Source organism: Crassostrea angulata, chromosome 7 (assembly GCF_025612915.1).
Source record: "Crassostrea angulata isolate pt1a10 chromosome 7, ASM2561291v2, whole genome shotgun sequence".
In the NCBI taxonomy this organism is placed as follows: domain Eukaryota; kingdom Metazoa; phylum Mollusca; class Bivalvia; order Ostreida; family Ostreidae; genus Magallana; species Magallana angulata.
Window position 1 is genome coordinate 17,628,520 of NC_069117.1, and position 27,409 is coordinate 17,655,928.

Below are 27,409 nucleotides of genomic sequence, written 5' to 3' on the forward strand. Positions count from 1 at the left end.
CCAAGGATCGTTATATATTACTTTTTTTTTTATCCGGGGGGGGGGGGGGGGGGGGAAGGGGTGTTCTCAAGCATCTTTGGTGATAGATAAAAAAGCATTATTTTTAATCTTTATCCAGACCTATATTCTGCAAAAGTTGTGTATTGACTCATTTTATAAGGACATTTATTAAAAATAATATATCTAGATATTCCGGTGTAAATCGAGGCATTTTGGGATGGAAGCGATTTTGAAGTCACAAAAAAGCCTATAAGAATAAGCATATATATATGCACACATTTGGAAACAAAAATGTCAAGGGGAGATTTAAAAATTGCATTAATTTAAAACATATATTGGCTGAAGACTTGTTGATATTTGTAGTTTAAATTAAAATTAATTGACAAAGTTGATTTATTGTTAATTCTAGTATCACTGCATCCACAATCAATCAGGCTAGACTTCAATATCCGGATGCTTGACGACTGAAGAGCTTCCGGACACCCATTAATTAATAATGATTATATTCAGTAGAGACCTGAACATTTGTAACGGATGCACACACTCGCTTATTACCATCTTTACCAGGGGGGCTTAACCGTTGAGTGAACTTTTATTAACAAAATAGATTATTATTCCCAAAAGATAGTCAAGAATTAAGCTTGACAATAAATGACAAAAGGCTTTCACAAACTCCAGCATATTCATATTTTCAATTGAAACTTCACACAAAAGGTCGTACAAATTCTCCCGTTTCCATGAAATCGAAATTTTACAATACTCGATAGCTTTGAGACCTGCGTACATTATCGGTATTCATGTATAATCAATAAATTGAATCTGTAAATTTCAGATGATATATCATTAACCTACTGCTCGAACATCAAAGCAATACCATCTTCCATATATAAAGAATATTTGACAAATAGGAGTTATTCCGTATTATTCCTCATACTGAAAGATGCCGAAACATATACCCAAAATATGCAAGGAGTTTACAGAATATACCTCCATGCACGGAATCGGCCGTTTTGGAAGTGCCCAGTTCCTGATTCAAAAGATTCTGTGGATGTTGCTGTTTTGCGCATGCATTGCGTACTGTCTGTTTCAGACCTACAGCCTCTACGTGCAATTTCAATCGTAAGTCATACTTGGTACTCTGACTACATGCATGTATTATACCGGTATGTAAAGGTATCGGGACCTTTCGTCTTTTTTTTTTTGGTTTTGATTCCTGGTTTTTTGTTTGTTGTTTTTTTTGGTTTTTGTTTTTGTTTTTTGTTGTTGTTGTTGTTTTTTTGGTCGTGTTATGCAAAGATACGAAAGGGTAAAAATGAGAATTATTATCGTTCTAAGTTTGGTCTATTACATTGTTTGTATTAATCGTTATCGTTATTTTGAAATTAAACTAAAAGCATGCAAAGTTAATTTAACCTAAGATATAATAATAACATTTTTGGAATACATGTATTTGGTTGATGGCAGAGTGCGAAGATAGCGAGGCAAAAAATGCAAAGGTGTAACTAATTGTTTAAGAAGTATTTTGTTCATAATATATACGTTGGTATATATCGGTGCAGTGATAATGGATTAAACAGCAAACAAAGTAGCTTATATTAGTTCTTTCCGTTCTAACAACCACACGCCATCTAATCGATCTCCGTTTACACACAGATTTGGAACATAATAAAGTAATGCTAATAGTAGTTTTGATAGTGCTCAATTCTGGATTTGACAAATGAAGATTCTCTAAACATGCACGATGAAACAAGTAGTTGTCAAAAAATAAATTTTTCGGTAATATTTTGCAATACAATAAATAATAAATAATTGTAAAATTATAATGAAATATTGTCTGTGTGTGATTTTACTCATATTTTCCATTACTATTTCCTTCGTGCTATCTATATCTTATCTGTATCAAAGCTTACAATATAACCTCGTTGCAATTTGAAATTCTTCAGCAGTTGTGCTGTACATAAGTTAATGTAATAGGGTCATGCTTTTTGTCTCTAACATAAAGCAATTAGCTACAGAGATTGACAATATTGATTTTTGTTCTATATTATTAAAAAAAAACCAACCATAGTTTTGTTTTGAAAGAAGAACGTTTCAATTATGAACACATATAATAAACATTAATTTTACATGTTTTAATTAAGAAGAACTTAAATTACAATAACTTGTTTGTGAACGTTTTGGTTTTAAATATTAATTGGAAATCTGCAACGTTCAATTACCTGTAAAACACTTAGCCTATTCGCGGCACATGAGCACAAATATAAACGTCAAAACGCGTTTTGATAATATTTATTCAAGTAACATTGAATAAAACTTTCAAACCTACGTACAAAATCAATAGTCGTAAAATAATATATATTCGTTAACAACAGAGACGTTTCAGAACAATTTTTTTCTCAATATAAATTATATTTAAATAGTCGCGGATTAAATAACGTGTACGTCAATATGGCTGTTTCACTTATGTTTCATATCCCCGAGTTAAAGCGTATATTTAAACAATAAAATGATTCATGCGGGTTATGAAGGTGGCGACATTGCAGAAAAAATACATAAGCCGCAAATTTTTTCTGCAATGATCGCTTCCTTCATAACCCGTTTATATTAACATCTTTATTTCAGCTAATTAATAAATTGATTATAAAAAGTAAGTAAAATTCACTAAATTACTGTTAGTGTTCATAATTACGTTAGCCAAAAGAAACAGCCATGGCCAAATCGTCTCCTTTGAGACTTTGAGTCTGACATCATCATGATTATTTCGTGCAGTCCGTGATTTTTCTTAGGTCGCTGTTCATAGATTTCGACCAATCGATAAACGGGGCGTGTAGATTTCAGTCTGGCTGTTTGTATGAATTAACTATATATAAGTTTCCTTACGAAATAGAGGGAATCATACTTTAAGCGACGATATGCAAATACCTCATACAAATATTATACAATTATTGCTGTTTTTGAGGTCAATACGATGAGTTAGCTACCCGAGAAGTGCAAAATTCATCGAGCCGGAGGGGAGGTGAAGATTGTACTTCGAGGGTAGCTAAATCATCGTACTGATCGAAAAAAAACCCAGCGATAATTATTTTATTATGATTCAGCGACGAATTGATACAAACATATATTAAATTGAGTGTGATCAAGCAATGTTTTAGTTTGAAACCATAGGCGAAGAAACTGAAAAACGCGATGTTTCATTGGACGATCTATTTTTAGTCCAATGTAGAGAAAATCAAATGTTATATTGACCTCCTAGGCCACGTGCAGGGGAATATTATACAATCATTTGATGCTTGAGCAGTCAATAGACCAGAATATTTTTCCCGAGGTGCAGGGAACAGCTCAGTATGATCTATTGCCCGAGGCCAACGGCCGAGGGCAATAGATAATACTGAGTATGATCTATTGCCCGAGGCCAACAGATGATACTGAGCTGTTCCCTGCACCAAGGAAAAAAATTCTGGTCTATTGACTGTTCAAGCATTAAATAATTGTTTTATTACTTAGTTTCTTTTTTTAGTTTTCTGGGTTTAAAATTTGCACATTGCTAAGATTTTTTTTCATCTTTTACATGCACCAAACCTGATGTATGCATTACAACATCTCAATTTAATATTAGTTTACACAAAGAAGGAGAAGTCTTCAACCCATTAGATTTTTAATAGTCTTTTACCTTCTATGAGGCTTTAAAACTGTTGATTATTTGATACTTCATTTTGATAACATTGAATTTGGTTTTACCAAGTACTAAAAACAGCGTCTATGTAAAGGAATATACATTCCCTGCGAAAGGATGTAACATCATAACATGCATGCGTTCTGATATACGTTGCCGGTCCAATAGATCACAGTCTATTGACCGGCGGTCCAATAGATCGCAGTCTATTGACCGGCGGCCTAATAAATCGCAGTCTATTGACCGGTGTTGTATAATTTAAGGTCCGCCCCGTAAAATGGTCCGACCGGACCTTTAATGTTAACATTAAAGGTCCGGCTTTCCCCTATAAGAAAAGGTCCTACCCGTAGTCATTTGTTAACGATGTCTTTGTTTATATAATCCAGTCGGCCATTTGCTTATGGTTTATGTATGACCGTATTATTTTAATAAATTAATTTGTGGAATATCAAATATTGATTGCGGGTTAATTTTGATCTGAAAAAAAGAACGTATTCCTAAATGTACCAAGCCATAAGAGTATTTTGTCGATAATTTGCACACACCATGTACTCCATTTGTTTTTAAGGTGAACACGGGTAAAAGAAGCCCTGCAGGCATTCACACCTGTGCTAATCAGAATACACCCCTGCCAGGGGCTCGTTTCATAAAGAGGCCTAAATTCTGGGCCTAACTTTAGTCTAGTCCGAGGACTTACACCGAAACTTAGTTGGGCGTATTTTGCATTTCATAAAGCGGCGTATATGGAGGCGTTAACTTTAGACTATAGCTTTAGCATAAGTCCTTGACATCGCAGCACTGCACATGCGTACAATTGTTTCTAATACTCTGTTATGTATAGCTGTATGTAGCATGTGAAAATACGATCGATTTTAGAGGAACTAGCAATTGTAATAATTTTTATTTAATAAATATTTAAAATTTGATTAATTCTTGGTTCACACTAGGAATAAAAATTTTAAATAAAATTCCTTATCCTTCAACAATTTACGGACAAAAAACACACAGGCACGTAGCAGCGGGGGGGGGGGGGGGGGGGGGGCAGGGGGCAGGGGGCCTGGTCTCCCCACTTTTTCTCGCAGCAAATAGTTTTCTTAAATTTACATATAAAAAATCTAATCATTATGGAGTTGCCCCCCCCCCCACTTTTTTGGGAGTATGTTAAATTCAAAATACATTTTTTTTTGGCTTGTCAAGATTTTTTGGATGAGGCTGCCCCCCCCCCTTCCAAAAATGATGCAACCTGCCTGATACATAATTATACAAATAGATAAAACATTAATGGGAAACCCCTAAAATCGTGAAGTGTATACGATTTTCTTGAATACTAGCGCAAGAAGTATTATTTAGTGTCAAATACACATGTAAATCTTAAATGACTTATCCGTATAATACATGTACATGTATAATGTTTATTTTAAAGCGGGCTTACTTGGTATTATTTTGGTTGAAATACATGTCTTGTGTAATGTGCTCAATAGAATAATCAATATATCATTTTTAGTAATTAGGTTGTCCAAAATATACAGTGTATGTTATTTCATTACTTTTATCATATTGAAAATTTTGAATTTACTGGGTGGATGTAAATATATAAGTTGTCATATTGATGTTTACATCCAATTTTCTGACCTTTGTCGCTCTTTGTCATTGCGCATTTCAATTGAAATGAATTTTAGGGGTTATAAAACAAAATAAATGGTTTTTGTTTTCAATCATTTCGCAATGTTATGTATTTTAGCGCAGTATAATGTATTTTATACATATACATGTATTATGATAGTTACACTTTCTGTATCCAGTATATAAAAATATTAATTTGTATTTATCAAATCAGTCTGAGTTGCAGAGTTCTCTAAACTCTAATGTGTCATCATTCTTGTAGTTAATAACCATGTATCAATATCATATCTTCACTATAAAGAGAACATCACAAATTCAGTTTATAATTGTGCATAAGTATCTGTGAGTTTAATCGGCTTCGATTTTCGGTATTACTTGCATCAATATTAATGCATCTACAGGTACTTACATCGTCGGTTATAAAAATATACTGTTCATATATAAATTACAAAAAATATTAGCTATTTTCTCGGGAAGCAATTTTAATGAAAGATTTTTAAAAGGTAAAGTTTTGACTAAATGTGACGTAAAGTTGTTCATGGTAAATGTTGTAAAAAAGAAAAAAAATGGTTTAGAAAAAATATTATATAAGTTTATAAAATGCAACATTAAAATTAGGGCACGTTTTTTTTTTTACATAAATTATGATCTCTCTCTCTCTCTCTCTCTCTCTCTCTCTGTCTCTCTCTCTCTCTCTGTCTCTCTCTCTCTCTCTCTCTCTCTTGCACATTTATTCAGGAGAAACCCCCGTGATCACATGTACATTTATTCCGGAGAAACTCTCGTGGCAATCAAATTAGATTAAAAGTATTAAAAGTATAAATCCTTCTTTCTCAGTATCTGAATGTGACAATACGTGTAACTTAAATCGCATTAGTGATAAAATACAATCGTCGTTTCATAATATATATGCTTACTTATGTTTACGTCCGAACTTACGCCTACCTATGAGTGGACGTAAAATTTTGGCTTAACTTTAGTCGGACGTAAAGATGCGCCCTTTAATTAAACGCAAATATTCGAACTAGTCCCGTATTTACACTGGCGCAGCGCTAAGTATGGACGTACGACCCTTTATGAAACGAGCCCCAGAGCTGAGAAAGAAAAAAATGCCTCCGCTGTATAGTGTTCTTCGCAACTAGATTGTCTTTTTAGCTTGTGCTTTGTTTAATTTTCAGTAGATCAGAAACTTCTAATAATATACTAATAATTTATAAGTCTCTAGGTAAATTTACACTAGTTTAAGATAGATCTAAATAATGAAATGTCGCATATATATGTGGATTACCGTAACAGAGGGTATACGTTGCCAATATTGTGTACATACGTAGCTGAGGTAGATATACATGTAAGTGCGTGAAAAGACAATTGAAATGAATTAGATGATACGTGTACCTATAATTAAAAAGCATGTTTTAATTGACTACCGGTAAAGTTTTTAAAAAAGTAATGAAAGTGATAATGTTGTAATAATATCTCTCTCTCTCTCTCTCTCTCTCTCTCTCTCTCTCTCTCTCTCTCTCTCTCTCTCTCTCTCTCTCCACAATGTGCATGCAATATTGCTAAAAAACAAAAAGTATAAGAAGTGTTTATTTCCGACAGTATTTGATTACCTCATTATTCTCAAAAAAACTATTCCCTCTTCCTTTCATCAAACGTACAATACTTTTATATGTATATAATATTTAGTATAATTATTATAATATACATGTAATTAAGCAAGGATTTGGTAACAAGTAAACACTTAATAAGTAAATCCGTTTCCATCGATAAAGTAAACAAATTTCAAATGTTTGATATGTCCAAGTTATGATTTCTCTGAAAGCACATTTATGAAAAATTAATTATATAAAGGCTGCTCTATTTGCAAAAATTGCGTTGAGGAAGAAAATAACAACATGTAGGTGCAAGGTGTATAATTTGTGATAAAATTGCTACATGTATGTTACAAAGCGCTTTAATGCAGACATATATCTGTAAACTGCCTAAATAAACATTATCCTTGTGGTTTAAAGAAAAATATACATGTATATCTCCATGAAGTAAAATATTGGTGTTCTTATCAAAAGGGATTATCATAGTGTCTAAGAGTAGCAGTCTTGCATTCGATTAATAACTCTCTCTCTCTCTCTCTCTCTCTCTCTCTCTCTCTCTCTCTTCATTGTTAAATAGGAAAATGCATGTAGTTAATCAGGTTGACACTTGCATCAACTTTCATTTAATGATGATCTTTTGTTTCAGTGGGTTGGACCCAATAGTATACTTAGTAGTTCAAGAAAAGGTCCGCCCCGTTGAAATACTGAATGCAGATAATTAATATTCATATTAATATTGATACTTGCAATGATTTATCCTGATGATCTTTTATACTAGGGATAGGACCTTACATTATGGTTCAAGAAAAGGTCCGCCTGTTGTAATACCGAATGCAGATAATTGATACTAATATTAATACTTGCTTTGATTTACCCGATGATCTTATAATTATGACTGAAGAAAAGGTCCGCTCGTTGAAAAAAAAAACCCAACATGTTAGTACAAGTAGTTAAACAAGGAATTAAATTTACTAGTAAGTAAATACATATTGGTAATGTATTGATGTTTATCGATTACAATTTTTTGATTCAGAGGGTAGGACGCAATATCATAATACAAGAAAAGGTCCGCCTCATTGAAATGCTGTTTGCGAAAAAATTCACAGAATGTTGACCCGATGACCATTATTTTCAGAGGTAAAACTGTAGGATCCAATATCATAGTTCAAGAATAGGTCCGCCTCGTTAAAAGAACTGCATAGTCATACATGGCATAGGCGTCAGAACTGGGGGGGGGGGGGAGCTTACCGCCACCCCCACTTTTTTTTTGGAAAGTTAGATCTAGGCACACAGCATCAGGGAGAGGTTACCCCCCCCCCCCCCCACTTTTTCTCGCAGCAAACATAATTGTTCCTAAATTTATCTTTAAAAGAATGGAATATTAATAGTGATATTGAGAATTGGAGATTATACTCCCCCCACCCCACCCCACCCACCCCACACGGATTAGGATTAGGAAATTGGGAATTTCATGATTTAAAGAAATTTTTTTGGCATGTAATTTTTTGTTGGTGTTACAAGTCTCTCTCTCTCTCTCTCTCTCTCTCTCTCTCTCTCTCTCTCTCTCTGATTAGGATTTTCATGGTTTTGGGAATTAGGTTTTTTTGTGCCGAGATTTCTAATGATTTGTCTAGCCCCCCCCCCCCCCCACTTTCAATTTGCTTCCGACGCCACTGCATGGATGCAGTGAGTTTGTTATAGATTCTTGTTGTGATATTTTTCAGTTGATCTTTTTAATGTTCGAGTGGACATGAAATTGACTTCAGTGTAGGTTGTATTTTTAAAAATGTATTCAGAGTAGTTGCTTATTATCTATAATAATATTTATATATATGATTTTCATCGTAAAATATTTCTGTTACAGCAGCGAGACCCAGTACATGTATATAATTAATGATGTATGGGGGGGGGGGGGTACCAGGCAGGCAGAAATCTAGAATAAAATTTTACCGGGATGTGAATATTTTTTTTTTTCACACAAATAATTAATATTTTCCACAGGTGCCCCCCCCCCCCCATATCAAAATTCTTGGTATGGTTGACTTTTTTGATAGAGATTTCTTTGAAGTCATGTACACAACATGTCCCATATTAAATATTTAAAAATTAAATTAACGGAAAATAAACGATTGATATAAAACACCCTATTGCATTTGAAAAGAGGATCTTTTATATACAGGTTGGAGTTGTTCTAAATAAATCGTTTATCAATATTCAGATATTTGATATAGTACATGTTGTGTACATAACTTTAAACGAATTTCTATCAAAAAAGTGTCAACTACCCCGGTAGTCTATATCGAGGGGGATCCTGTCTTCAAGCCCCTGTGATATTTTCTTTCTAAGAAGAAAATCCCCTACATTCTTTTCCAGATACAAAATGCACAAACAGCTGAAGGAATATGGCTCTTTACTAATCTTACATGTTTTTGGTTCTTATAAACAAATTAATTTATTTCGATACTCTCCCTCTTTGATTATAACAAAGGCAAAGGTCCGATCCAAAAATAAAATTATAGAAAAGAAGGATTGAAAAAATAAACAATTTATCATATCTTTCGCATATCTTTCACATTTGCCCTAGTGCAAATAAAAATAGCAATGGTAAACCGCTTGCAGGTATCGTTGTAATTAAATTGTAATCGATATTTGATTTTAAAATTTAAAATTAAGCTTGTATCATATTTGAAAAATGCGCAAAAAGGGGACGTGTGAAATGTCCATTGTTTACATAACAATTTCAAACAGTCAGACACCTGAAGGTGTGAACCCCTCACACCTGCAGGGTGGTGTGTGTATATAACATCTGGTTCAAGCCATTGTTTAATTATTGATACCAATCAGTTTCATTTCCTGTTAACAAGAGATCGACCAGCAAAATGAAAATTGAAATAATTATTATGATTTATTTGTGTTCATCAAGCTACGTGTATGTGTATTTTTCATTTATATTCTGCGCTGGATATACATACTGACTCACTTCGGGTAGGTACTCCTTAAAAAGAATTACAAAGAATCCCACTTATTTTGCTCCAAAATACTCGAAATTGAAAATATAAAAATGAAAAATAGACCTCGGACCTTTTATGTTAGGCGGACCTTTTCTTATACGGGCCGGACCCTTTTAAAGCAGAGGCGGACCCTAAATGTTAACATTAAAGGTCCGCCCCGGACCATTTTACGGGGCGGACCTTAAATTATACGACACCGGCAGTTCAAAATAGACGCAAATATTTAATTTGTAATAAAACAACGAAATCCCTTTGATTAGGTAATAAAACGTTCTGTTTTTTCGAGATAGTTGGAGATGAGCCAATCAGAGAGCTAGGAACTAATCAATCATATAATAAACATCATTATTATGCCTTCTGTCAGTTTGTCACTATATATTCATTACTCATCTATTTTCGCATAGTATCAAAGGATTTATATAGCGTAAGCATACTATGCCGAATTCTACTACAGTTATTGCCGAGATCAAAGAGATGCCGCGGACATTATTCTCCAATATACCACGAACGTCATCAGTAAATTATTAGATCAGAAATACCTATTTTTCTCGCACTGATAATGAAAGTACAACTTCAAACCGTAAAAAGTTTTAAAACCATGTCAATTTCACGTGTTAGTTCCAGTCAAAACGATGTGTATTGCCTCAAATGTTTATTTTTAAGAGATCAATGCGGCTGTTCCTAGGACCTCCCCAGCACATTTTCACTGCGTGCTTTTACATAAAATATATAACGTGTAGTAGTAATAATCGTATTAAATTACCCTTAAAATATTAGGAATATAACTCAAAGATATTTCATGAATAAGTGAAGAGTAATAAAAATCCAAAGAAAAATTTTGTCGTCTGCATGTGATTCCTTTGATCGATACACATGTAAACATTACTAACAAAACCATTGGGGTTACACGGAACAGCCGTCAAAATGACCTAGATCATTGCGTGGACCCTGAGGTCCACGCAGAAAATATATAAGCGAGGTTAAACCGGATGCTATGGGGAAAATTCAGCCTGCGCATGAGCTAGCCTGGTTCCTGTGCGTAATGGGTAGCTCAGGGAACCAGGCTAGCACACGTTTATCTGAATCGGGATCGGAATTCCGTGCTAAATGCACACATAAGTTCAGAGGCGCTGTAATTATAAAGTTGTCGGTAAACAATACAGAAACAAAGTATTCCTTTTAAAGAAATGATTGGCATGTGATATGAACTATCAGTATTATGAAATAAGTTAATGTTATGCCGAAACTACAACATGCATCAAATAGCATAATTTGCAATGTTTGGTTGTTTTCCGAATACACATGTAACCATAGACATATATGTCTATGATGTAACTTAACTTTACTTTTATAGTAGGCGAGGTTAGAGCTAGAACTTCCCGATTAATTTTTTTTTAAGCATTTAAGTATGATTGAATAATTATGTCACTGTATAAAAGTTTTAATCTCAAGAAAAATGCATCAAAATATGAAATTTTTAATTTACACAAAGCTGTCACTGCATAGTTAACAAAGTAGTGCGAATCGTAATGTGTGCGCAAATAGTAGAATTCACCGAATGCCTGATACTATACATGCAAACTTCATTCATAGATAGATCATAATTATTTTAGAAGTATGAATCCTTTAAATTCTGAGATAAAAAGTCAGGGCTATACATACATGTACATGTATACGTAATACAACGTACAAATTAATTTAGTGGTTAAAAGCAGAGGGCTAGAGTCGTTGGAATCTCTGATAATCTTAAGGCTTTCACGTTTTCGTTGGAAACACATGCAAATGGTCCACGTATTGTAGTCCTTTTTTTTAAAGGACAGCAACTTGTCTCTCTATAAGAGAAACGATATGTAGAAATACTGGGCTGTTAGTAGAATAGAAATAAAGTTCTTGTTTTCGTGAATGTTGCAGGATAACCTCCTCGGTCTCGAAATGTTGTTTAGAAATATAAAAGCCGACGCTAATTCGTACTTTATTTCTTAAATAGAGCACGGCAAATGTTTTCGACGAAAATCTTTCAAGCGCCGTCAGCGGGATTCGAACTCACAACGCCAAAATCATTCATGCTTGAAGCCCAACGCGTTACCGCTACGCTAAATTCACCGTTATTAAAACGAACGGTATTTATATATATAAAACGTAGATATATACGACTGACATCAAGCAATTAAAATTATTCATTTTTCCAAAAACACTTCATTATTGACGGTAATTTTAAAGCAAAAGTTTCTTATAAACTTTTGAACAAATTGATTGAACATTTTTCAAAGAAATTCTCAAGAGAATCACAAAAACGCTTTTTTAAATGACGCTTGATAAAGAATGTACAAGAAAAAAATTCAATAAGATTTCGTCTGCTAAACATTTCGAGTTTTCTCGGTAGGGCCAAACGTCTCTCATTTCTTGAAAAGAACATAAACCTTTGTTGACTTTTTATTGTACAACAACTTGTTGATTAAATAAACAATCAAATCAATTGACTAATTTGGAAAAAAAAAACCCAAAAGCTTGCTTTTTCAGTGATAATTTATAATGACTTGTCAACAATCGAACGTCACAGCTACTTAAATATAGCAAAGCACGTCAGTATATTCAACAGTTGGCATAATAATAACAATAGTGTTGTGTTGTGCATGTACTATGCCTAAATAGTAGTCAGGGTTTGATACATAGTGCACTCGCCTCCGGCTCGTGCACTATGTATCAAACCCTGACTACTATTTAGGCATAGTACATGCACAACACAACACTATTATATAATTATAACGCATCTAACGCGCCGTATTCAGTTTGTCTGCACAGCCTTGGTGTGTTATGGGACCGACGTCATCCAAAAACGTGCATTCAATGCTTAATTATTAAACTAGATGAAACTTGTAATTGTGTTTTTACTACTTCATCATCATCATCATCATCATCATCATCATCATCATTTTTATTACTTCTGACTACTTCAGAGAACCCACGAACACTTTGATGAAACAGAGTTACGGAGAAATCGAATTTCCAAAGGTTTCCTTCTGCAATCTCAATCCTATGAAGTTTTCAAAAATGTTGGAAAATGAAAAGCTTTTCCAAATTATCAATGAAACAGCCACAAAGAATCAAGTTGAATTAACAGAGTTCGGACTATATCTTGAGGTATTTTTTTTTTAATTTTGAATATGTACAGCAAATGTATATGGCGACCAAAACTTGAAATGAATCTTGCCAGGCAAAATGTTTAAACTGAACGTTTAAAAGAAATTAAAATCAATTAAAAATTGTCTTCAATCAAACACTTTTACTTTTATGAAAAAATTATTTTATAAAAAATAATACGAAAAAACGTCCTAACTATACTGAATAAGATCTGAGCGATTTTATTTTATTCTAATGAGACTAAATAAAATTAAAATTATGATAGAAACTTGTATATATGTTAACTTCACACTTCATAACACTCAAAGTCCTTTGTCACCCTTTAACAAATAAAAACTACACTAATTTCTTTTATATAATAATTATTATAATATAAAAGAATTAAATCAAACGATGTATTTTTGTAGAAATATCTCAAGATGTATCAACCTCAGGCTCCACTGGGTAAGTATTTTCGTGCACAGAGTCGTCCTTAAATATTTGTCGCATACAGTGACATTAAAACTTAAAATGCTTTTTATCATGTTTGAATTGGATCGTGTATTTTTCACTTATCTCAGTTTCTATAAAATTCTACGATCTTTTCTCGTCAGGAAAAATAAAGGGGGGAAAATGGATGCAAATCACAGGCACTTGTTTCTGAGAGAAAAATTTACCCTATAGTATAATAATAACACAAGGTTTCTAACTCCCAATGAGGTAAACCACCCCCTCCCGTGTGTTGCAGTCGTTTTTGCTTTTATACGAAATGCAATGCAAAAGTTTTTAGTACCATTTTCTTCTACAGTAAATTATCTAAACAACCATATATAGCATGCTTACTTTTGTTTAATTCTAATGTGCATAACCTGCGTCAAAACATGATAGACTCCAATTGAACCGTAGGCACTGACATGATAGTATTGCAGAGAATAAAAAAATAAAATAACGTGATTTAAAAAACATTTTCAGTGTCTAAAATTTGCAAAAAACTAATGATGTTTAAATAAAATAAAATATTGCAAACCCCAACGGTTATGTTAGTAATGTACATGTGTTTCGATCAAAGGAATCACTTGCCAACGACAAAATTTTTCTTTGGATTTGTAATACTCTTCACTTATTTATGAAATATCTTTGAGTCATATTCCTAATATTTTAAGGGCAATTAAATACGATTATTACTACTACAAGTTATATATTTTATGTAAAAACACGCAGTGAAAATGTGCTAGGGGGGTCCTCGGAACAGCCGCATTGATCTCTTAAAAATAAACATTTGAGGCAATATACATCGTTTTGACTGGAACTAACACGTGAAATTGACATGGTTTTAAAAAATTTTACGGTTTGAAGTTGTATTTTTTAGATCAGTGGGAGACAAATAGGTATTTCTGATCTGATAATTTACTGATGACGTTCGTGGTATATTGGAGAATAATGTCCGCGGCATCTCTTTGATCTCGGCAATAACTAGTAGAATTAGAAATAACATTTAGGGTCAATGTTCATACGGTAATCGTTATCGAGCAGTGAATTTGCGTTGCAGCAATTTTGACATCAATAAATCTCTCTCTCTCTCTCTCTATCTCTCTCTCTCTCTCTCACACACACACACATTTCTTTTTCATTTTTGTAGGCATAGAATCTGATTCTGACAGTAAAAACCTGTTTTACCGGGAAATGGCTCAATATTCAACATTAGATGAAGTAGCTCAACCGCGGAATGAATTCATTATTTCCTGCGAGTTTGAAGGTGTTAAATGCAATACAAGGTAGGTTTATTATATTTTTGTCTATATTTTTTCCATCAACACCATATTTTTTAAATTTTTGTTTACAATATACATTTCGTTTTTCTTGTTTTAAAGGGACATGGTCACGATTTTTGTCAAAATTATTTTTTCGATTTTAATGTTTATAATGCTTCAGTAAGGCATTTGTAATAGGCAACCCAAATTTGAGTGACATTTGTTGAGTAATGAGCGAGTAACCGAGCTTACAATTCCTCGCTATGTAAGCAAAATTTTTGTTTACATTTTGAATATTGTAGTGAAAATTCTAGTTTTAGACCTAAAAAGAATGTAGTAATGGTTAGGAACTGTTTATTTATGTTTAAAATGAATAAGAATTTTGACAAATCATCTTGAAAAAAGATTTTTTACTTGTATATTGAACCTATGTAAACAGAAACAGGGCACGAGCCGTGTTTACATGACGAAGAATTGTGAGCCCTGTATCTCACTTAAAACTCATCGACGGCCACCCAAATTTCACTTGATCATTAGAAATGCATTCAAAAAGCATTGTAAATAATAAAAACAGAAAAATAAAATTTGACCAAAATCGTGACCATGCCCCTTTAATATGAACTTTTTATACACGTTTAGATATTCATGTAATTTTAATGTGACATTTTGTTATCTGTTTTGTACATAATTATCTTATGCTCTTCCCCTTAAGTGAACTTAAGCCTTATAGAGATGAGTTCTACGGAAGATGTTATAAATTCGAACCTCAGGTGTCAACCAAACAAGCCTCTCCGGGACCACAAGGAGGTATGTATATATGTTTAATGATCTATTTTCCTACATAGTGTTTTACACTACCACAGCAAATAAAGCATACTAAGAATTCTCGTCTCTCTCTGCTTTCTACATTTGGCAAACCTTCAATCGGAACATAGAGCGATGTTTCGATTGACAAACTTTGTGTCGTAAACTTCGTCATCATTCAAGATAGCATTTGTTTTACACAAAAAATATTCGGGCATTTTACAAATATGTTTCCTTGGAATATTCCAAAACGATGATGAGATTAGGAAGTTTGTGAGTGTAGACAAATGACTAATGAATAGTAATCAATAGTTTCTTCTCTTATAGAACGTATACCCAACATTTTTAACTTTTATACACACACTTGCCCTTGCACGCACGAATCTGGAAACACCTTTTTCAATAAATACTCCATCTGGCAGTCAATACAATAGTCGTTGGTCCACCTGTACTAATCATATTTCTCTCTGTAGCATTATAACTGAAAGTTGAATAACAATCATTTGCTGTTTGAAAGTATATGATATTATTGCTGAACCAATCTTTACACTTTTGGATATCAAAATAGATGAAACTCATTTTATGATTTTATTATATTGTAAATTTTGGATTTACTGGATGGGTTTAAATACAAAATTTACAATATGACGATCTCTCTGCTGCATGGTATAGGCCTCACCCTGACACTGAATGCTGAAAAAGAGGAGTATATTCCCTTTATCACTGGATCGGCAGGGGTCATCATGGATATATCCAAGAAGTCAGCGAACCCTTCCAGCAGAAACCCCAGCATGAAAATCACCGGCACCCTGCTGTCGCCACAGACAGAGACGAACATTGCTTTGAAAAATGTAAGAATCTCTCTCTCTCTCTCTCTCTCTCTCTCTCTCTCTCTCTCGTGTCACGTATAATATATACATGTAATAATTTTAATATATTTAAAAATGTAAATATGACAATGGAATTCCACAGTGATATTATAACAGAATTAATTTTTTGTTAAAAATTTAAACTATTGATGACATTATATTAAAAATTTAATCGTTACTTTAGGTGGAATATAAACGACTTCCTGGGTCCAAAGGGAAGTGCTCCAAGTCAGCCAACAGCAGTGTGGCGGTATGCTCTATAACAACAGGAAATAAACTTTTTTAAAACTTTAATTAGAAAACGGACATTTTTCTGATATGTACTTAAATAAAGAATTGATCCTCCACATTTTTAATAGCGATAAGTGATAAAATACAGAGAAATTTAGGAGTTTGAATGATGGCTATGTTAGCGTTTTCAATTTATTATAGCTTCTTTTTTATAAGTATGGCTATAAAGATGGTTTATTCCCACCTAGCTAAAATTGTGATTTTCACACCTGAGTGAGCACTGAGTTTTGTCTGTTATAGGTGTGAACTACCTGTATAAAACTCACCTGTGATATACTGGTAGAAATTCTTGATAATATGGATTTACAGTGTTATAAAAATGTTAAGAACTATCAATTATTGAAAGGTTTCATATTTATAAATTAAATAAATAAAATAAAATTAAAAATAAATAAATTAAAAAGGAAGATGACCATATATTGTGTATTCTGATGTTAACATACTTTAATTTGATTTCTATTGTCATTCTTTTGAGCTACATGGATAAATATGATTCTGGCTCTTCAAAACCGTCAGAGTTGTAAATATAACCATCCCTAGATAAACGCCTAGATAAAAAGGTGGAACTTTATCCGTACATATTTTCATTAACCTATTGCTTCATCACCGATTTATACTTTTTAATGATTTTTTGTTTGCTTGTTTGTTTGTTTGTTTGTTTTTTTTTTTGGGGGGGGGGTTGCTTATAACAACCTGTATATGTGTCTTTGAAATCAACAGATCCTTTTTCATAAAAGGGGGGAATCAACTTTCTACATTGCTACGTGCATTGTTTTAAAATCCATTGTAAAGAAGAAAATGTTTGTAATGCAAGTTAATAACGGGGACTTCACACAGTAATAATGTTGAAAAAAAATTAAGCACGCATGCAAAATATTACATTATCTAGCATTTCAGTATCTTTATTCTAACATTCTTAAATCATCTATCCACATAACCTTTTCATGTGATTAAAAAAATCAAATTTACAAAATGTTCTTATATAAGTTAGTACAAACTTTCCAGATAAAATTCTACACTGCTTTATATGCAACGTTGCAACAACAAAAAAAATTACATCAAATTCATTTACTTTGATTTTTTCATTTCATCTGCAACTTCTTTCGGGAAAATTAGCATAGGAAGTGCAACACCCTCTTTGACCAAAATCGTGACCATGCCCATTTAATGCAACTATGTCTGTTTACCTTCTCATCACTCAAAAGAATAAATATTAAGTAATTTTAAATAAAATAAAATTAATTCCAAGAAGAATCATAAAACAAACACTTTTTAATTATTAAAATTCACATCTATTAAATGTATTTAATTAAATTTTTTTTATTTTTAAACATAATCTTGAAAATTTGTCTGTTATTTTTTCATTTAATTAAAAATGTTCCTAAGGTCAATAATGGAACAGACTATAGTTCACCTGTAACTAATTTCCTTTGATCTTTGACACCCTTACCTGTGCAACGTTCCCACTTAGCTAAAATCAGTCACCCATAGAAAATTCAGAATTTTAGCTAAGTGGGAAGACACCATAAAGATTCTTTCTTTATTGACCAAAGGAGCCATGTGGCTCAAAGGCATATAATACATACAGTTAACAGGAGAATGGCGGGGGATTCTACATGGTATATATATCAAATGGTGTACAATATTGTTAATATATAATAGATATGTAAATATACGTAAGACAGATAACATCATAAGGAATTAACATATTAATTTTTCTCTCAGCTTCGAAGCTTTCAATAAATATTGGTAAAGTTTCTGAATAGATTTGAAGTTATCATAATTAAACAACTGTATACATTTGAAAAAGGAAGGTTTCTTATAGTAGTAAGGTTTTATGTATTTTTCTCGAATATTCGAAAAAGCAGGATAGATCAGAACAAAATGAAATTCGTCCTCTATCTCTTGAGAATTACACAAAGTACATTTACGGTCATTTCTAGGTATGTTTTTATACCTTCCGTTTTCAACGTTTAAGGAATGCGCTGATATTCTATATTTACATAACGGAGACTTTTCTTTATGCGACAACCGTTTCAAAAGATATTTCTGTAAACAAAAATGTGAGGCTATTTCCTTGTTCACTATACATTTTGAAGAATTTTCAAAAACACTATAACAATTCTGTATGAACGCGTCCGTTAGGCGCTGTTCAATTAGTAGATCAAATTGTTTAACATTGGTGACTTCTTGTTGTTCCCAAAAATTTTCAAGTTCCAGACAATATAGTTCATTTCTAACTAGGCTTACTCAGTTTTTATATTTTTGCTGTTGTTTTTCACACATACATATGACAATTCCTTAAAACAGTTTTGAAGTATACAATTATTTGTTGTCAGCAAGCTACACCAGTATTTCAAAATACGAAGTTTTCTTTGTACATACATAGGGTATCTACCAAATTCAAAGTAAGCCATAAAATTATTGGTAGATTTTCGAAGCGACATAATTATTTTCAAAAAATCAGTATGTATTTTTTCAACTTGTGGGGCTTTATGAAAACCCCAAGTTTCACACCCGTAGTTCAGAACAGAACTAATATATCTATCAAATAAAGAGAGCGTGGTCTCAACATTTAGACTATTTTCTTTAACCTTTTTCAATAGTAAAAACAAACATTTTTTTGCTTGTATTGCAATTGAGTTTTGAGTAGATTCAAATTTGCCATTATACTTGAAATTAACACCAAGATAAGTAAATACGTCAACAATTTCGAGCTCTGTGTTATTATAAGAACATTTTTCAGAGCTTTTTATTTTACCACCATTTCGAAAAACAACCATTTTTGTTTTGCTAACATTTACCTCTAGCTTCCATCTATCTGTATACGCTTTTAGTGTATCTAACATTTTTTGAAGCCCTTCTACACTTTCTGGAAATAACACAGTATCGTCAGCAAACAAAAGTAAAAAAAGGTTCAAATCTTGAAGCTCAATGCTTTGACAGCAGTTTGAAAGTAATTCATTTTCTAGATCATTAATAAATAATGAAAACAACATGGGTGAGAGTGCATCACCTTGTATAAGACCTGACTGTAAAGGAAAATATTCGGAAAATTTACCATTAACTTTCACACAGCTTCTAATGTCATTATACATAGATCTAATAATATTAAACAATTTTCCATTAATACCAGCTTTAACCAAATTATGCCACAGTTTATTGTGTTGAATGCTGTCGAACGCCTTTTTGTAGTCAACAAAACAACAGTACAAACGTTTCTTGTCATTCAAAGTTTTGCTTATTAATGAGTGTAAGACAAAAATAGCATCTCTTGTCCCTGATCCAGGTTTAAACCAGATTCAATAAAATCTGTCGCAATTCCACACCTGCTATTCAAGTCACCCATAATAAGTACATTTCGGCGAGAGATATATTTTGCAACACTGTCTTCTATAATATCAAAAATCTCTCTATTGTAAGCAGAGTGGAAGACGCTTCCCTCGGGTGGTATGTATGTGAAGGCAATATAGAGGTCCTTGCCAGTGTCGAATAATCGTTTGTCAAGCTTTACCCAAATAATGCTATCAAATAGAACCTCGGAAACAGTGATAAATGACTTAAGCCACGATTTGTTAGCAAGTAATAGCCAACACCCTTTACATTTACTTCTCTGTATTGGCGGGAAAACGTCAAAATCACACAGTTCAAAATCGTTATTGTCTAGCCATGTTTCACACAAGAATATTAAATTATTGTCCTTTAAAAGGGTTTGAAAGTTTTCGTCCTGTAATCTTTTATCAAGAGATCTCTGGACGATCCAGCTACATATCTTCAAAGGATGTTCAAATGAACCCCTTCCGCTGTCCTATTTTGTATTATCGGGTACCTTGACTTCTTTTCCGTCTAAATAGAGTCTATTTACTACTAAGCTTGCGCGTTGGTTGTTTTTCTTAGCTTCTTGGTAGATAGGGTAAAGCATCTTTCTCGCTTCGATTACCTCTGTGGGGAATTGCTCACGAACAAAATAGTTGGTGCCTTTCAGGTTTTTTGAGTGGGATCGAACTGTTTCTCTTTCTTTATGAAAACTGAACTTAGCCACAATTTTCCTATGTTGTTTTTTCTTGTCAATAGGTCCAGCCCTGTGAACCCTTTCAAAACTGATATTTTTGGCAAACTGACTATCTAGTTTCATGTCATGTTCGATAAATTCATATAGGATTTGCTCTGTTTCTTCTGGTTTTTCATTTGGTTTCTCGGGAATATTGAAAAATGCTACATTGTCTCTCATAGTTCTGATCTGTAAATCAAGCAAATCGTCTTTTGGTTTGGCTAGATCTGGTTTGATATTGCTTGTTGTGTTTTCAATAACAGATGTGTTTGTTTTGCATTTGGCAACTTCCTCTGTTAGATAATTAACTGTTTGCTCCATATGAGCGAATCTATTCAAGATTGCCAAGTTTATTCAGAATTTCATCTAAGCAGTTTAACTTTGATAATTTGTTGTGGATATGCACTAGAATGTTCTGAACAGTGGGCACAGGGGCTTAAAACTGGGAGAATCCTGACGGTACACCAAAATGAGGGTGTTGCTGGAGATTAGGGCCATGGATTAGTGCTCCTTCCGGTACCTGTGTGTTTGTCATTTGGTTGGGTGTTTGGTTCATCATAGCTAATTCTGGTCTAGCATTTAGAATTTCATATGAACCGGCTATCTTTTCGCCAGTGGAGCGAAGTGTGAGATAACGACCATTGCAGAAGAAAACGTATTTTTTCTACAATGTCGCCACCTTTATATCCGACATGAATCACCAAAGAAAACATTGCATTTCATTGTTTAAATAAATGTGGACAATTTTTTTTTTATTATAAAAAACTTCATAAGTAATGGAAACGTGGAAATATTAGTATATTATACACTGTAAATGTCTTTGTGTTTGACCGATAGCTATTTAAAAAAGTTTGGGTTTGAAGAAACCACTAAACGATTGCAAATTGCAGTTTATACTTTGATTTTTTCCCTATAGGAATGTATAGAATACTGTGTAGGAATGGCCGCAGCTTTAGCAAGTGGCTGTTCTCACGAGATTACATACATGGATGCAGCCCCTGCCTGCGAAACTCTATTGGGTATCATTAAAATTATACAACTTGGAAAACTATATTCAATTTGTAAAACAAAATCTTTACATTACGCAAAAATGTTAAATAAGGATAATTTTGATGATTGATAACGGTACTTGAGCATCGTCCGACAGGAAGTTTGACATTGGGTTTGTGTCGTAGTTTATTTTGCACTAGAACACGATTTATTTGTCTTTCAAACAGAAATGTCACGAAACGAAGTCATCCGCGTTAATATGGATATCTCATACACGTGTGGTTCTTGCAAGATTCCTTGTCAGTGAGTAAACGTTTAATTTGTTTTGATAGAGACAGTCTGGATTATAACTGTTAATACGTGTGGATACAATTTTCATTTCATAATTGTTATATTGTTATGTGTATTATATTTTCAATTGCATCTGAAGTATATAAAAAAGAAGTTTTAACATTTGAATATAAAACGTAACAATCTAAACCTAAGTATAAATGTTACGTGTTAATTGACATATTTTGAAGAAAAAACTATTAAAGTTTAGTTTAAAATAACGTCTTAAATAAACATTTATTTTCATTAGATTAACATTTGATTACTATGTACAAAATTAATCAATCCAGTGTATCTGATACTTTACGCAATAAAAAAAAAATAAATCATTTTTTTTCCAGCGAAACAGTTTACGAACAAACCCTTTCGATGACAAATTGGCCAATCGATACTTACGTCCCGACGCTAAAGAAGCAACTTAAAGAAAATGGAATCAATATTTCTGCGTAAGAGAGAGAGAGAGAGAGAGAGAGAGAGAGAGAGAGAGAGAGAGAGAGAGAGAGAGAGAGAGCGCCAATTTGGTCTATATTATAAAAGAAAGCATTCACATGTATGATGCACATGTATTCGCTCTAAAGTAAAACTTTACTTTATTTACTTTAGAGCGATCGGCAGCAGTACCAACACCTTCTTTAAGAATGTGAACGAAAGATGTTTAAAATGTAGCTGTTCTTTTTTATAGTTTCTTAAGTAGTTTAGTAGTAGCTTTACATTTTGTTTTCTTTGTCTTTTACTCTGTTTTGTCCTGAAGAAGGGACTGCTTGTCCGGAGAATTTGACAATTTCTATTGTTCGTGTCGTTAGCCATTTTTTGTGCTATATATATATATATATATATATATATATATCCATGCTTACATGCATGCCTCATATTTCAGCATGCGCAGTCTGATATTTCTTCCTACTAGATGTGAAACCTGCAAAGTTGCGTTAGCGCGACGGCGTGTTAGGCAAAGATGTGTAAGCGCGACGGCGTATGTGTTTTAGTTCGACGGTGTGTTGAGTAAATAAGTTGCTTTAGCGCGACGGTGTGTTGTGTGTTAGCGCGACGGCGTGTTGTGCAAAGGTTGTGTTAGTGCGACGGCACGTTGTGAAAAGTTGCGTTAGAGCGACGGTGCGTTTATCTGAACTCGATATCGCGCTAACGCAAATAGCGCTATCCGGACACCATATAAAACAGCTCTGTATTCTATGTTGGGTCCAATTTGTTGATCCGATGGTTTCCGTTAGAACAATTTGGAAAGTATGCTTTATACAACTAGGATGCATTCGTAGAAATACTGAAAAATAATAATGTTTAAAAAGACGAAATTTTGAATATGTCCCAGAGAACCTTCTGTCGAATTTAAACAAAATGTTTTTAGATGTATTAAAGAAGGTGAGTAATTCGTGAAATTTTCACACAGTCAAACAGACCTTATTACCAAATGATACCATATGTGTAATTAAATTTGACCTTGTTCTCGCATCTAGGTCAGGTCAAAGTAACTATCTTTTTCCTCTACTTAGATGATGATAAAAACAGATGTAGGTAATATCTATAGTTCTGTGAGACATCTGTTTATGATATGAAATTTCTAGTCTTCAATTAAATGATAAAATACCACAATGTATATCAGTTTATCCTACTAAACTGAAATCAGTAAAGACCAATATCGATATATATTGCTTAGCTCGCATTTCCTCTAATATTCTTAAAATCTGGAGATATTTTCATAATTTTTATATGCTGTAAATATTAGAATATTTCTGATTTTAACACATTGAATTTACACAATAGAAACAAAACCTTTCCTTTATATTAGCAACTCTGGTGCATAATCTTCTATACTACTATATTAAAATGACTCGAATTTTTGGTCTTTAATAACGAGAAATCGGAAGAGTACTGTGTTTTGTTTTATATATTTTTAACATCATCGGTACTTGGAGATTACCAATTTGTTTTAATTTTTTTCAATCAGGCTTCGCTAATTAATAATCAACCAAAATTCTTTTTGAAAATCCGGAAATCGTCTGAATTTTTCGGATTTTACAATCTTGCACATGCACATTACATTCACACTAAATCGGGATGCTCTTTAGTTTAGTAAAATGTTTCCACAATATCACTTTTGCATGGATAAACTAAAAAACGATGATACAAATACGTGTAAATTTTCATTAAAAAATTGCTATATATTCTGCTCATGAAAGAAAATACGGGAGATAACTCTAACTCAGTGTTTTTAATATTAAAAATTCCGAGAGTTCTGAATGTCAATATGGTGTGCAAATTTGATGTATCTATTTCGTAAATGCCCGACATAATATGCATATGTCAACCCGTGCACGCACGGGTCAAAGTCTAGTAATTATAAGTAAAATTTGAAGACACATTTGTTGATACTGTTTCCCGCCACCATTTTGAAGTGTTGTACCGCGATTTTGTTAAACGCCAAGGGGCTTCAGAGAAACGAAGTCGGAATTTTAAATTTCAATGTCTGGTCGGTTAAGCCTAATACAGTTTATAGCTAATGTGGAGAAGAATAAGACTTTGTCTGATTGATGCGAATTTTATGTACCAATTTCCAAGCGATTTTTTTACAGGGAGTTTGAAACGAGCAGTATGATGAAGATCCATGTATTTTTCTCCACCTTGTCCACTACAGTCATCGAAGAAGAAAAAGCATACACGGTGAGTAATCAAAATCAGCATACACATGTATTCACGAGGATTACAAAATAATATATTTACATTTTCAACTGTCTTTGTCTGTGATAACATTACAAATTAATTTTGAACCTTAAAACCCAATAACTTCATTTAACATGAGTAAGACAAAATGGGCGTGTCTTATAGCATAACCGAAAAACAGGATTGGCTGCGCCGCGTAGTAATACATAGCATGGGCTACATGAAAAAATAATGTTTTTAAACTAATGTTGTTTTAAAGTGTACAGATTGGAAATAATATAAATATAAATAATAAGAAATCATTCTTTGAATATTATGAGGTGATAATTTCGGTCGGAGCGTGGTCAAGTCGGGCTTTATTGGATTTGACCACGCCCCGACCGAAATTATCGCCTCATAATACTAAAAAAATGATTCCTTATTCCTTACTTAAAAATCGTACATTACGGTACCGAGCTTGACTGTAAACAGTATACATGCAGGGATAGAGAGATAGCAACACCAACAAGCTAAGGATACAGTGCAACACAATAAATTCTTAGTAACCCCAGTCATAAGGTTACGTATATCTATGGTAGGGCCTAATTCACAGGAAAACTTTGCATGTAGTTTGCCTAGGACTAACTCCATTCTAAATAACTATAACCAAATACTACTTAAGATTGTTCTATACCTTTTCCTGTAGTTTTGGGAACTACTTTTCATATCCTGGTATACCTTTTCCGGTAGTTTGGGAAGTACACATGTACTTGTTATATATGCCTTTTCCTGTAGTTTGGGAACTTCCTGGGCGACATTGGAGGCCAGCTCGGACTGTGGGCCGGGATTTCTGTCCTCAGTCTAGCGGAAGTGATAGAACTACTGATTCTGATGGTCGCCGGCTTCATCACAAGAAAGAACAAGACTGCTGACAATGCTCAACCCATCAAAGAATGAAGTGGTAATGACGATTATTTGTCTTTATGACACCTCATACCACCTAAAGTTCAATATTTACACTGAGAATTAATGGTTTTGAATAAATCAATAAGCTGACAGAGCTCGGCTGTATTAAAATCTACGATATACATGTACATGATATGTATATGGAATGAACTGCATGGTTAATATACATGTTTTATCAAGATTCTACAAGGGTGGTATTCTGTTTCATTGTTTTTGATGTAATTATTTTGTACATACATGTAGCTGTACAAAGTTGTAATTGCAATTCAAGTTACAAAACATATATATGCGTTATTTAAGAATGGAAAATAAGCCATATTCATGTATGTTGAAATGAACGTGCATTTTGAAACATTAGTGAATCAAATCTGAAAGAGGCATGCATGGTCAAGATTTTGGTCAAATTTTTCTGTTGTAATTGTTTACAATACATTTCTAATGATCCACTAAAATTTTAGTGTCAGTCAAAGAGTTACAAGAGAGATACAGAACTCACAGTTCTTTGCTATGTAAACAAGGCTCGTGTCATGTTTTTGTTACATTGGTTCAATATACCAGTAAAAATACGGTAGTTCTTAGCGTTTGTCACATTATTTTACGTCCAAACCTGGACTTTTTAAAATGTAAACAACTACATAATCTGAGCTTTGTTTACATAACAAAGAATAGTGAACTCTCGACGACTGACATTCAAACTTTGGTTGACAATTAGATATGCCTTACGAATGCATCGTTCAAATTAAAAACGGAAAAATAAAGTTTGACCCAAATCATGACCATGTCTATTTAAATATGTTAATTTATAAAAACATGTAAAGATAGATATTTTTATAAATTATGTTAGCATGGATTTAACGTTCCTGGGATTAACATTATTTTTAAAGATATGTTTAATATAATTTCAGATGTAAGTTATATTACAACTTTCAATTTAATTTTCTTGTTAAAAACGGTGTTACAAATGAGACTCGAAACTATTTAACATACATGAATTGTTATTTTACATGTGTTGTAAATATACAGCAAATATTCTATACTGTATACGTAAGACTGTATAGTTGTAGTTTTTATGCCAATCTTATTAAAATTAGACAAGTAAATCCGCTCCTCAACAATATAGAAGCTTGTATAGCATATCATCGTAGTTGAGTTGTTATTCCTTACAAGTATTTGACGACAATTTTTGATTTAAAACATTTTTGGAATAACTTATGTCCTGCAATTTTGCATTATTATAATGAATTTTATCTAATACATTTGTTCTGTGTACAATTAAGATATGCAATGTTCATTTTAATATATAATTCATTACCATTTTTATCCCTTCCTAAAATGTATGTTTTTATACTAACAATTCTTTGTTACTTTGACATTATTTTTTCTAAAATGTTTATTGCTATAATGACTTACAAGTATTTTGTTGAAAAGTACTTTATAATACATATACTGTGTTTATTCAGAATTTCAATTAAAACTTATTTACTCTAGTGTCTTTTCATTTTATATTAAAGTTTTTCTCTTAACTCAGCTACTAAAAGTGAAATGATTTCAATTATTCTTTATATTTGGAAGGTATATTTTTCACAATATTCGTTTTCCTTAATTCTGAACTTTCGGGTAGCCAAATTAACCTCCGTGTTAATGAGAATTTGCAAGAGTTATGAATATTTTGTAATATTA

The 27,409-nt window shown here is 32.9% G+C and overlaps 1 protein-coding gene across 1 annotated transcript; it reads left to right on the forward strand.

Moving 5' to 3' along the window:
• Positions 1–862: 862 nt before the first annotated feature.
• LOC128191483 (acid-sensing ion channel 1-like) lies at positions 863–27,219 on the forward strand. The gene is made up of 12 exons (XM_052863583.1): positions 863–1,119; positions 12,860–13,043; positions 13,451–13,487; positions 14,662–14,797; positions 15,486–15,580; positions 16,250–16,428; positions 16,631–16,696; positions 21,705–21,807; positions 22,006–22,081; positions 22,450–22,554; positions 24,697–24,784; positions 25,559–27,219. Exons 1-12 carry the CDS (start codon positions 941–943, stop codon positions 25,718–25,720), a joined length of 1,410 nt encoding a protein of 469 aa, XP_052719543.1. The 5' UTR covers positions 863–940; the 3' UTR covers positions 25,721–27,219.
• Positions 27,220–27,409: the final 190 nt, after the last annotated feature.

Excerpts from the sequence above, each read along its gene's own strand:
- LOC128191483 (XM_052863583.1), top strand. The coding sequence starts at position 941 with ATGCCGAAACATATACCCAAAATATGCAAGGAGTTTACAGAATATACC. Across the intron at positions 15,581-16,249 it reads CTCTCCGGGACCACAAGGAG|GCCTCACCCTGACACTGAAT; the intron begins GTATGTATATAT and ends TGCATGGTATAG. Across the intron at positions 22,082-22,449 it reads TCTTGCAAGATTCCTTGTCA|CGAAACAGTTTACGAACAAA; the intron begins GTGAGTAAACGT and ends TTTTTTTTCCAG.